Below are 13,054 nucleotides of genomic sequence, written 5' to 3' on the forward strand. Positions count from 1 at the left end.
ACCTTGGTCACTAAAATCCTTTGTAAATGGGTCCACAGAAGCATTGATAATAATGTGTTGTGACTTTGACTGCATACTTTTTTAAGGATTTTCACTTCCATGGTGATATCTCTCAGGGCAGAGGGACCAAACATTAGTGTCACGTCCTTTCTAACTGTTAACTAGTCATGTGATGGCGCCTGCACATGACAGGTGACCCCAGGTTGGACATAATCATATTAAAGGGAGTCAACATTACCAAGGTTGTGGTGATGGGTGTTTCTCTCCGTGTGACCAAGTTTTTATCTTTGTTGGTGAGTACTGTCTAAGGACACAGACAGAGTGAGACAAAAATAATTGCTAAAAATGACCAACAATCAGCGTATTTTGGCTTTTCTGTCTCGCACAAAACCCTCATGAGATTCAGCACGATTTCTATAGAAACATCATTGATTCAATTGGTAAAAGGCCATGAGAGTCCAAAAAGCCATAAGCCTATGGCTGGGAGGGAATACACAAGGTCAATATAACATCTATAAAGAGAGAGTGTATTCTTATGATTTAATCCAAGACAAATAATGCATTTATTGTTTTCTACCATTATGACTCGTCACAGAAAATGCATGTTCCCCTTTTTACCACTGTTCACAAACCAACCAAACGTTGTTTGTTTGCTGGGATCTGCTCCAGCACCCTGCAACCCTGAAATAGATAAAGTGGTATTGAAGGTGAATGGATGTGTGCAACCTCTACGATGACTGAAACCAAGTAATATGACAATTTCGCCCAACAAACTGGATGAATCTAACATACATCATGCAACATCTGAAATTTACATCCTGCCTTCATGCTCTTATTATAAGAGCTAATAATCATGGTGATCAATCAAAGGGCTAACCCTGACATGTTTTTGGTTTGTTTTCATGCTTAACCCTTCAACATCCTCTCAAAAGTGAAAATATCTGATAATGTGACTTTAAAGCAGATTTAAACCCTTTTAAATAGAACTAAGCAATCTCCTGATCTCTCAAAAGTGGACTCAGACTATAGACCTGAGCACTTAACTAATTACCTGGACTTTCAAAACCACTCTTTAAAATAGATTCTGACTTTAAACTTCATGTGGACTCTTTAAACTCCACCTGGATTCTTTAATTTACACCTGGTCTTTTTTTAAAGGTCATCTAGTTTCTTTCAAAAGAGCCAGACTTAGACTTTAACTCTCTCAACTAGCTTTCAGACCTCGGCAGGAATCAAACTAGTTTCTTCAAAAACATGACTTCTTTAAACAAGACTCAGACTCTTTATGTGTCCTGGGGTTGTTTAGAAAACCTACATTAATCAGCCTTCACTAAACTCTGTATTTGACCTTGTTAGACCACACCAGGACTACAGAAAGCACACACCTTAAAAGTACCTGGAAACCTTTAAATCAGAAATAAACGTTTCTCGGACAGATGGTTAACTGCATGTTAAAGGGTTAAGGCAGGTATGTGGTTCTGCAAGGTGTGTAAAATCAATGAAGACAATAGATTTTAAAAAAAAGAATGAAAAAAAAAAAGTCCCTTCATGCACCAATATTTATAGATGGTCAATATGTGCATTTCATTCAACCTGAGAATTATTAAAAGGTAGTCATCACTACATAAAACACATAGGTGAAGATGGACGGAACCTTACAGAGAAAATTTCACTAATTAGGAAGGTGATGGATAGAGCTTTCCACTGAGGGCCTTCACATCATTCGTTGATGTTTCCATGTTTGCTTCAGGTCGCAGTAAATTGGAAAGTAGTGTAGATGTAATGAATGAAGCCTCCAACATAACGCAGGTGTAGTTACTTCACCTAAAGGTCCATGTGTAAGTGAATGAATTCAAAAAAAAAGAAAGAAGGTAATATCATATCACATATCACTTTTTGGGGGAAAAAAATCCAACTAGTCAATAAAAAACAAACGACACTTGAGCGTCTACCATCTAATCTATGTCGTCTCTGTCTTTTTAGGCTCAAGGACGGAGCCTCCTCTGACTGGCCTGCTGCTCGGCTTTTTGTATAAATACTGCAGCATTATTGGTCTGAGAGGAGTGCAGATTTTGTGTGCAATCAGTTAACATGGAGAAAGTCCCCTCGACTGTGTGTGCACTGCTTTTTGCTTTAGTCGCCATTGCGCACTTCAGCCCAGCTTCTGCATGGAATCGCAGGTACTTTGGTAAGTAAGTAAACTCTCACATGTGTTTCTCCTGTGACTGGCTGATTTACGGTTTCTTTTCTAAAATGTGTTTAAATGTGTGTTTTATCAGGCGAAGTGGTTGACTACTTTCAGAATGTTAACCCTGTTATATTTGATTCAACTTCTCTGCCTTTAATTTTGGAGTGATTCATTTGGAACATCTCAGTTTTGAGCCCTGTTGTACTTTCATTCTTTTCCTTTGTATTTTTGAACTTCAGTCCTCCGAACTGCCATTAGGTATCTTTTGCTCTCTGTGATCTATATTTTAGCATAAAGCTCATTCAAGCTGTTTGTGTTTATAAACAAGATTTTTTAATTAAACTTTATTAATATGCCAGGATTGATCACGATACATTAAATCCACACACAATTCCAAACAGTAGTGTATGAGCTTCGTCTTAATCAAATCTGACTCTGCCTGGTACACAAACTGCTGTGGAGAACAAGCCAGGAGGCTCTTGAAGGGTATTTAACAAGTCTGTGATGGTTACCAGCAACATTGTCCAGATATTTTTGTTTTACAACTGATTGTCTATGTTGATTTCTCTTTGTACTGCAGAAACTCCCGGTTGTCCTGACGTGAACTCAATTAATAATTGCCGATATTTAACCCGCTGCCGGAGAGAACGGGATTGCCCCAAACTTCAGAACTGCTGCCGCAGTAGATGTGGACTCGTGTGTGTTGATCAGGAATCAGGTCAGATGTGAACAAAATAGTCAATTTATTTAAGTTTTCTTTAATTCTATGCAACCTGCATTGACAGAGTTGCTGAATGACCATGTGGCACCCATTGTGTTTCAAGAGAAAATGAACTAAGAACTGCTGTTCTAACCTGCATAAGATACATGTCCTCTAAAGAATCCACCATGTCAATGTTTTACCCAAGACCTTTTTGTTTCAATTTGGATAAAAGTATTTGATCATTTACATCTTTTGATAAGTTACAATAGTAACTAAAATTCATCCCCAAACACCGGAAGACGCACGTCTATCCAATATGTAGATTTTAGAAATTTCAGAAGATTCATGTTGACTTTTCTCTCCAGGTGCAGGCGGCTCTTCCTCATCTGAAGAGTCTTCTGTGGAGTTTTTCCCCACTGGACCCTTCCCCAATCCAGGAAAGCCTGGAGAGTGTCCTCCTGTCAAAAGCTACTCCAGGGGTCATTCCAACAGCAGATGTGCGCCTGGATGCTGGACTGACTTTAACTGCAAGGGTGACGATAAGTGCTGCCCATCTGCTCGTTGTGGAAAACAGTGCCAGCAACCTCTCATTCGTAAGTTGAGTTCAAAGTGTCCAATCGTGTACTTTTTTTAAACATAAACCAGTTCATTTATACAATTTATGTCTGTTACTAGAGCAGCGAGGGCTGTGTTTGGTGGCCTGACTCTTGACTCGAGCCATCGGGTGAACAAACAAAAGTGTGGATCAAGCCTGGATGTTTCTTTAACAATGTCTTTTACATGTTGATTCCTACTTCCAGCCAGGGAGGGAGAATGTCCTAACGTGGTGAGAAGAAGTCGGGCATGCAGTTTTCCCGCCCAAAAATGCGAAAATGACTTCCAATGTCCTGAACCACTCAAGTGCTGCGATTATGGATGCGGACGCAGATGTGTGCCTCCACGTATTGGTAAGAAGTGAACAAAGTGCCTCTCATATCACTAAAATTCTGGTTTTATTGGAGTTTATTTCTGTCAAACACACATTTTGTTGAATGTTGGAGTATCTGATGCTGTTCCTGCTTGAAGACCTGTAACTAGATATTTCTTTTGTTGCTGTCACGTCTCCCAAGGTGTTTGGAAAACCACCAAGCCTCTTCATTCCAAACCAAATTTCCCAGATTGTTTCACAAATGCACTCTTTTTTTTTTCCCACCAGAAAAACCAGGAAGTTGTCCCGCACGCTGCCCCAGGACAATAATTCAGAAATGCCCTAATGAGTGCCTCCATGATGGCTGCTGTCCAGATAACCAGAAGTGCTGTGGCTATGGGTGTTCCTTTGTGTGTGTGCCACCAGCGAGACGTAAGATTTTAACCAAATCCTTCGAAAAGTTCACATCCACTGATGTTTTTGATGTGTGTGTTTGTTTTGCATCGTGATTAATTAGGCTACATGCCTGCTTGCTTCCCCCAGGGTGGTAAGAATGACTTGAATGAGCGCTGACATCCATGAGCGCAAATTTCCTGAGACAACCTGTGGACATGCCTGCTGAGAATCCTGCTGATTTGAAAAAAATCTACATCCCTTCAGAATCATATTGTTCCCTTGCTTGTTGCTTACTTTCAAATAAAAAAGTGATTTGAAAAAAAAATCTTACTTTTGCTTTCTTTTTCATCAACTCCACACACATTACATTAGAACATTAGAACATTGGTTTGCCCAAACCTTGAGTTTTGAAAGAGAACATTGAGAAACTGGTGAGAAACCACCTCCTTCACAACAACCTTTTCACTGCTCCTTTGGGCCGCATGAACCATTATCCATATTATTTCCATTATGTCACTCATTATCTTTGACTGCAGCTAAAACTTCATGGCTACGTCCCCCATCTCCTTCTCCCACTATAACTGGTCGATAATGTCACAAAAGTGCTGAGCCCGAAATGTAATAAAAGAAAATTTATTAAAACCCAAATGTAATCACTGGTCAATGATGTAACTGAGCCCAAAACTTAAAAAAAACTTTTTAATATTATATTATGGAGCAGGCAAAAATATTTTTGCCCTAATAATGTAATACATTTTTTACATCATAAAGTGACTCAAGGATTGCATCGATTGGACTTGCACTTGACCTACTTAAATTTCAATATCACTAAAAGAGTGAGTTCTAAAAGTTTGGAATATTTGTTTATATATATATCTGTACACAGTTTATGGCTTTTATGTATGATTGCTGTTGTCCAAGTCATTAATAGTCTTCTGTTGTCTATAGTCTGTAATCTACTTCACCAATCATCAGAACAATATAATGTATAACATTAAGCATATTAAGATCACATTTAAATTCTTGTTAAATCTTTTTACATCATTGACCAGTTATTACATTTTGGGTTTGGCACATTTATTTTCTTATATTTCAGTCACAGCACTTTTGTTATATCATCGACCAGGTATTAGATTTCGTTTTATTACATTATATTTTATATCAATTTGGGTGGTTGTTACATATCAGGCTCTTGGGGCACTTGGCTGAAAAATATATTTCACAGGGGTGCATCACTGAAAAAAGGTCGAGAACCACTGATTTAGAGCATTGTGTCCCTTGAAACACCCACATTTGCCTTGCAATCTAGAATTGCTATGTATCAATGTGTGCTGTGAGGACAGAAAGGGATTCGGTCATAGTGGGAGAAGGAGATGGGGGACGTAGCCATGAAGTTTTAGCTGCAGTCAAAGATAATGAGTGACATAATGGAAATAATATGGATATTGGTTCATGCGGCCCAAAGGAGCAGTGAAAAGGTTGTTGTGAAGGAGGTGGTTTCTCACCAGTTTCTCAATGTTCTCTTTCAAAACTCAAGGTTTGGGCAAACCAATGTTCTAATGTTCTAATGTAATGTGTGTGGAGTTGATGAAAAAGAAAGCAAAAGTAAGATTTTTTTTTCAAATCACTTTTTTATTTGAAAGTAAGCAACAAGCAAGGGAACAATATGATTCTGAAGGGATGTAGATTTTTTTCAAATCAGCAGGATTCTCAGCAGGCATGTCCACAGGTTGTCTCAGGAAATTTGCGCTCATGGATGTCAGCGCTCATTCAAGTCATTCTTACCACCCTGGGGGAAGCAAGCAGGCATGTAGCCTAATTAATCACGATGCAAAACAAACACACACATCAAAAACATCAGTGGATGTGAACTTTTCGAAGGATTTGGTTAAAATCTTACGTCTCGCTGGTGGCACACACACAAAGGAACACCCATAGCCACAGCACTTCTGGTTATCTGGACAGCAGCCGTCATGGAGGCACTCATTAGGGCATTTCTGAATTATTGTCCTGGGGCAGCGTGCGGGACAACTTCCTGGTTTTTCTGGTGGGAAAAAAAAAGAGTGCATTTGTGAAACAATCTGGGAAATTTGGTTTGGAATGAAGAGGCTTGGTGGTTTTCCAAACACCTTGGGAGACGTGACAGCAACAAAAGAAATATCTAGTTACAGGTCTTCAAGCAGGAACAGCATCAGATACTCCAACATTCAACAAAATGTGTGTTTGACAGAAATAAACTCCAATAAAACCAGAATTTTAGTGATATGAGAGGCACTTTGTTCACTTCTTACCAATACGTGGAGGCACACATCTGCGTCCGCATCCATAATCGCAGCACTTGAGTGGTTCAGGACATTGGAAGTCATTTTCGCATTTTTGGGCGGGAAAACTGCATGCCCGACTTCTTCTCACCACGTTAGGACATTCTCCCTCCCTGGCTGGAAGTAGGAATCAACATGTAAAAGACATTGTTAAAGAAACATCCAGGCTTGATCCACACTTTTGTTTGTTCACCCGATGGCTCGAGTCAAGAGTCAGGCCACCAAACACAGCCCTCGCTGCTCTAGTAACAGACATAAATTGTATAAATGAACTGGTTTATGTTTAAAAAAGGTACACGATTGGACACTTTGAACTCAACTTACGAATGAGAGGTTGCTGGCACTGTTTTCCACAACGAGCAGATGGGCAGCACTTATCGTCACCCTTGCAGTTAAAGTCAGTCCAGCATCCAGGCGCACATCTGCTGTTGGAATGACCCCTGGAGTAGCTTTTGACAGGAGGACACTCTCCAGGCTTTCCTGGATTGGGGAAGGGTCCAGTGGGGAAAAACTCCACAGAAGACTCTTCAGATGAGGAAGAGCCGCCTGCACCTGGAGAGAAAAGTCAACATGAATCTTCTGAAATTTCTAAAATCTACATATTGGATAGACGTGCGTCTTCCGGTGTTTGGGGATGAATTTTAGTTACTATTGTAACTTATCAAAAGATGTAAATGATCAAATACTTTTATCCAAATTGAAACAAAAAGGTCTTGGGTAAAACATTGACATGGTGGATTTTTTAGAGGACATGTATCTTATGCAGGTTAGAACAGCAGTTCTTAGTTCATTTTCTCTTGAAACACAATGGGTGCCACATGGTCATTCAGCAACTCTGTCAATGCAGGTTGCATAGAATTAAAGAAAACTTAAATAAATTGACTATTTTGTTCACATCTGACCTGATTCCTGATCAACACACACGAGTCCACATCTACTGCGGCAGCAGTTCTGAAGTTTGGGGCAATCCCGTTCTCTCCGGCAGCGGGTTAAATATCGGCAATTATTAATTGAGTTCACGTCAGGACAACCGGGAGTTTCTGCAGTACAAAGAGAAATCAACATAGACAATCAGTTGTAAAACAAAAATATCTGGACAATGTTGCTGGTAACCATCACAGACTTGTTAAATACCCTTCAAGAGCCTCCTGGCTTGTTCTCCACAGCAGTTTGTGTACCAGGCAGAGTCAGATTTGATTAAGACGAAGCTCATACACTACTGTTTGGAATTGTGTGTGGATTTAATGTATCGTGATCAATCCTGGCTTATTAATAAAGTTTAATTAAAAGATCTTGTTTATAAACACAAACAGCTTGAATGAGCTTTATGCTAAAATATAGATCACAGAGAGCAAAAGATACCTAATGGCAGTTCGGAGGACTGAAGTTCAAAAATACAAAGGAAAAGAATGAAAGTACAACAGGGCTCAAAACTGAGATGTTCCAAATGAATCACTCCAAAATTAAAGGCAGAGAAGTTGAATCAAATATAACAGGGTTAACATTCTGAAAGTAGTCAACCACTTCGCCTGATAAAACACACATTTAAACACATTTTAGAAAAGAAACCGTAAATCAGCCAGTCACAGGAGAAACACATGTGAGAGTTTACTTACTTACCAAAGTACCTGCGATTCCATGCAGAAGCTGGGCTGAAGTGCGCAATGGCGACTAAAGCAAAAAGCAGTGCACACACAGTCGAGGGGACTTTCTCCATGTTAACTGATTGCACACAAAATCTGCACTCCTCTCAGACCAATAATGCTGCAGTATTTATACAAAAAGCCGAGCAGCAGGCCAGTCAGAGGAGGCTCCGTCCTTGAGCCTAAAAAGACAGAGACGACATAGATTAGATGGTAGACGCTCAAGTGTCGTTTGTTTTTTATTGACTAGTTGGATTTTTTTCCCCCAAAAAGTGATATGTGATATGATATTACCTTCTTTCTTTTTTTTTGAATTCATTCACTTACACATGGACCTTTAGGTGAAGTAACTACACCTGCGTTATGTTGGAGGCTTCATTCATTACATCTACACTACTTTCCAATTTACTGCGACCTGAAGCAAACATGGAAACATCAACGAATGATGTGAAGGCCCTCAGTGGAAAGCTCTATCCATCACCTTCCTAATTAGTGAAATTTTCTCTGTAAGGTTCCGTCCATCTTCACCTATGTGTTTTATGTAGTGATGACTACCTTTTAATAATTCTCAGGTTGAATGGAATGCACATATTGACCATCTATAAATATTGGTGCATGAAGGGACATTTTTTTATTATTCTTTTATTTAAAAACCTATTGTCTTCATTGATTTTACACACCTTGCGGAACCACATACCTGCCTTAACCCTTTAACATGCAGTTAACCATCTGTCCGAGAAACGTTTATTTCTGATTTAAAGGTTTCCAGGTACTTTTAAGGTGTGTGCTTTCTGTAGTCCTGGTGTGGTCTAACAAGGTCAAATACAGAGTTTAGTGCACAGTGTTTCTGTGCCTGCTTATGTAACAGGTGAGGTAGAAAAAAAACCTCCTTTTCTTAGGTCCCAATTTGTTCCTAATCGTCTTATTATTATATTTCTGCCGGATTTTTGGCACACAACTAGTCCTGCACCATTGGGAGCATTTACACAAACAGGACATTGTCTATAACATGAACGGTTCTCTCTAAAAATGCAGTTGTTTGAAGGAAGTGCAATTTTTCCTCGCATTGACTTCCATTTATTTTTTAAATAGAGAATTTTTTCCCTGAAGGACACAGACATTTGTCTGAATTCAGTGCTCCTATATGGACGATCATGCACATGAAGCGATCACAGTAATTCCACGAGTTTCCTCTGATGCTGTAAGTTAACTTGTTTTTTCAAACTGGTGGCTTGGTTTTCAAATAAGGCAGGTTGAACTTTCCTCCCCTACACAGCCATTTATTTTGGAGAGAGATTCTTTTCTCTCACAAACAGAAGTGCAGAAGTAGGTCTCACCTCCTTACTCCTATATGGATGATCCTACAGACATGAAACATTCGCAGTAATTCTATGAGACGCCTCTGAGACATTCAAAATGTCTTTAAATTGGTTACTGCGCCATCTAGCGGATATATTCAGTAGAATGAACAAAATGAATACGTCACTACAAGGCAAGGACACCAGCAATTTGAACCTATATGACAAGGTGGATGGCCTCCTGAGGAAAGCAGAGCTGTGGAGCATTAATTTGTCTCTACTAATGATGTGGACAGAGCTCCAGTCTAGTCAGTCATTGTGGGACATTTAAGAAAGATGTTTCAAGATTTTCATTCCTACTTAAACTGACCTGGAGGAAACCGGCACAGCTGGATTTGGCAAAAACAAATCTATTTCTTTTGTCTGAAGAAAACAGAAGCAAGCTACATGTCACTTGCCAGCAAATTGTCTTTAAATTCTCATCTGACCTTGGCCTTGAGATGAAGTTTGTCGTGTCCACACTCACGCAGTTTTGGGTGATTGTGAAACAAGATCACCCTGACCTGGGACAGAAAGTTATTGAGCAGCTCCAACCTTTTGCCTCCACACATTTATGTGACGGTTCCACCAAGACTAACAAAGACTCTCACGCAAGTGTCTCAAACGTGTTCAATTCAAAGCAACAATATTCACCAGTGTTGACAGTGTGAAACTTTGAGATGTTAGTCTAATTTTTGATCCTTGAACAAAATATGTGTATCTTTTTACCAAACAGTTCCAAAGAAATTGTTAACTTATTTTAAGTTGTTCACACAATGAACCAATATTACAATACTCCACGAATGCTTCATGGAATGAGTCTTATGAAGGACAGTCGGTGTTGGAAGTGTAAGACGGAGGTTGGATAAACACTAGTAACACCATTGCAGTTGGTAAAGATTTCTGAGCAACTGGTCTGACTCAGTGGTTCCATTGAGTCCTGACCCGTGTCTGCTGGGAGAAAAATCCCAAACACTAAATACATCAGAGGGTGAATTCTCTGTTATTATGGTTTGACTGATTATTGCTAAACCTCTTGTCATGATAACATGGACAAATGTGATGGTTAAGAATGCATCATAAGAAACTAAACTTAACAGCCTTAAAGGAAAGGCAGAAGAGGGCACCACCTTTATTTGAATTATTATTATAAGAATTATGAGAATTCTGCTTAATTTTCAACAATAACATCCTCCCTGTTCTTATAATTATGGACTGAGTTCCTTACTTCCTCTCTCAACAGGTGTGGAACAAATGATTGGTGTTCAATAACCGAGTAACCAATTTAAAGAGATTTTAATGTACAGCCTCAGAGGCACCTCATAGAATTACTGGGAATATTTCATGTCTGTAGGATCATCCATATAGGAGTAAGGGGGTGAGACAAATTTCTGCAAGATTCTCTCTCCAAAATAAATGGCTGTGTATGGGAGGAAAAATCAACCTGCCTTCAAACACATTCATTTTCAGAGAGAAACTGAAGAAGTGCCTGCTGGCACTTCTATGTGAAGAAGAAGACCTCAAATTGATTATTGATATGATGAGTTTTGAACAAAACATGTGGCTGAGGCGACCAGAGAGAAAGTTTTTGTTTAGAGTTTGAGCTGACACTCTCTCCCACTCTACTTAACTGCCTCTCTATTCTTGCCCACACAGTACAAACCCATTATAAACTCTGAAAATGTCTGAAAAAGTTAGAAAACCAAAAGGCTCACCCAAAATTGGTAGAATATAGAAAAAAACGCTGTATCACGCCTGAATAGTGGACTGATGTGAAAGCGTTTTAAAAGTTAAATGAGGTAAATGGACTTCACTTAAAATGTATATAATGCTTTTCCTTCACATAAGCAGTCCCCAAAGCGCTTTACATTGTTCATCACATTCACCCATTCACACACACATTTACACACCACTGGAGATGGCTGCCATGCAAGGTGCTTAGTCCATCCATTGAGAGCAGTTTGGGCTTCAGTGTCTTGCTCAAGGACATTTTGAAATGTGGACAGATATGGAATCGAACCTGCATGGTTTCCATTCAGACATGACCCGCTCTCCCAACCAAACCACAGCCGCTCCGAGGGACAATGGAATGACTTGGAGAAATGATTGGTATTTGAAAACCAAGCCACCAGTTTGAATTTTTTTTTTAATTTACAGCATCAGAGGAAACTCGTGGAATTACTGTGATCGCCTCATGTGCATGATCGTCCATATAGGAGCACTGAATTCGGACAAATGTCTGTGTCCTTCAGGGAAAAAATTCTCTCTTTAAAAAATAAATGGCAGTCAATGCGAGGAAAAATTGCACTTCCTTCAAACAACTGCATTTTTAGAGAGAACCGTTCATGTTATAGACAATGTCCTGTTTGTGTAAATGCTCCCAATGGTGCAGGACTAGTTGTGTGCCAAAAATCCGGCAGAAGTACAATAATAAGACGATTGGGAATAACCTGGGACCTAAGATAGTAGTTTATTCTACCTCACCTGTTACATAGACAGGCACAGAAAAACAAGCAAGCAAGTAAACAAACAAACAAACAAACAGGCAAATAAGTTAATAACTACATAATCTTTGTGAGAAATTGCAGAAATTAAACAAAAACAGCAACACAGTTCTTCTTGACAGGTTACTGTGTGTGTGTGTGTGTGTGTGTGTGTGTGTGTGTGTGTGTGTGTGTGTGTGTGTGTGTGTGTGTGTGTGTGTGTGTGTGTGTGTGTGTGTGTGTGTGTGTGTGTGTGTGTGTGTGTGTGTGTGTGTGTGTGTGTATGGAGCGTGGTCAGGTGCAGGTAAGGGAACCTGCCCGTGGAACCACCTAACTTATTCAAGCGGTGTCAAAACAAAAAAAAGAAGAGAAAGAATGTCAGGTCTCAGTGAGAGTGAGCTTCAGGTGTGCAGCTTAAAGTCAGAGAGGACAAGAGACAACGAAGACAAACCGAGTTCAGTTTGTGGGACAAATTAGCCGAAAAGTTAAACTCAACGATAATGAGCGCTCAGTGAAAACATCCTCCACTACAACTGAATCCTAGTAAAATACACACTGACAAATCAGATCCCACTATTTGATCAGGCATTTGCACTTTAATAAAAACACATTTTACAACACAGAATTGATCTAAAACTTGAGAACAAAGTTAGATTTACTCTATGTCAACTATTTTATTCAGTTGGTGGGATCAAATTGTTTATTGTTTTCTGTTTGTGTTTTTAATGATAACTTATTTTGTGTTTTTGCATTTGTTTGTATTTTTTGTCATCTTTTACTTTTGTCCTCTGGACATCAACAAGGGTGGATTTGTTTTGGTTGGTTTCTTATTGTCATTTTGGACCGAAACGCACAAGTCTGCTGACTATTTCTCAGACAGAAATAGAGACTCTATCCCTTTTTGGTCCTTAATGATTTTGAATTGTCTTTTTTTCAGAATCAACTTCACATGAGCTGCTTTCTCTCTTTCTTTCTTTAATAGCATAGACTAGCTAGAACCAGCAGATGGTAGTAATGAAACTTCACGGATGTGTAAACGCAGCATTCAGCACTTTGGTGGAATACGTCTGTTGGTG

The 13,054-nt window shown here is 39.3% G+C and overlaps 1 protein-coding gene across 1 annotated transcript in view; it reads left to right on the forward strand.

The window, feature by feature from the left end:
- The window catches only part of LOC308113835 (WAP four-disulfide core domain protein 2-like), a 48,923-nt gene extending 44,413 nt beyond the window's left edge, over positions 1–4,510 (forward strand). The window contains exons 2-7 of the mRNA XM_080470342.1: positions 1,984–2,188; positions 2,769–2,906; positions 3,257–3,484; positions 3,692–3,838; positions 4,087–4,230; positions 4,342–4,510. Of these exons, the coding sequence (XP_080326468.1) occupies positions 2,092–2,188; positions 2,769–2,906; positions 3,257–3,484; positions 3,692–3,838; positions 4,087–4,230; positions 4,342–4,349 (762 nt within the window). The 5' untranslated portion in view covers positions 1,984–2,091 and the 3' untranslated portion in view covers positions 4,350–4,510. The remainder of the gene's footprint in view (positions 1–1,983; positions 2,189–2,768; positions 2,907–3,256; positions 3,485–3,691; positions 3,839–4,086; positions 4,231–4,341) is intronic.
- Positions 4,511–13,054: the final 8,544 nt, after the last annotated feature.

This window comes from Lipophrys pholis, assembly GCF_963383615.2.
Source record: "Lipophrys pholis genome assembly, chromosome: 8".
In the NCBI taxonomy this organism is placed as follows: Eukaryota; Metazoa; Chordata; class Actinopteri; order Blenniiformes; family Blenniidae; genus Lipophrys; species Lipophrys pholis.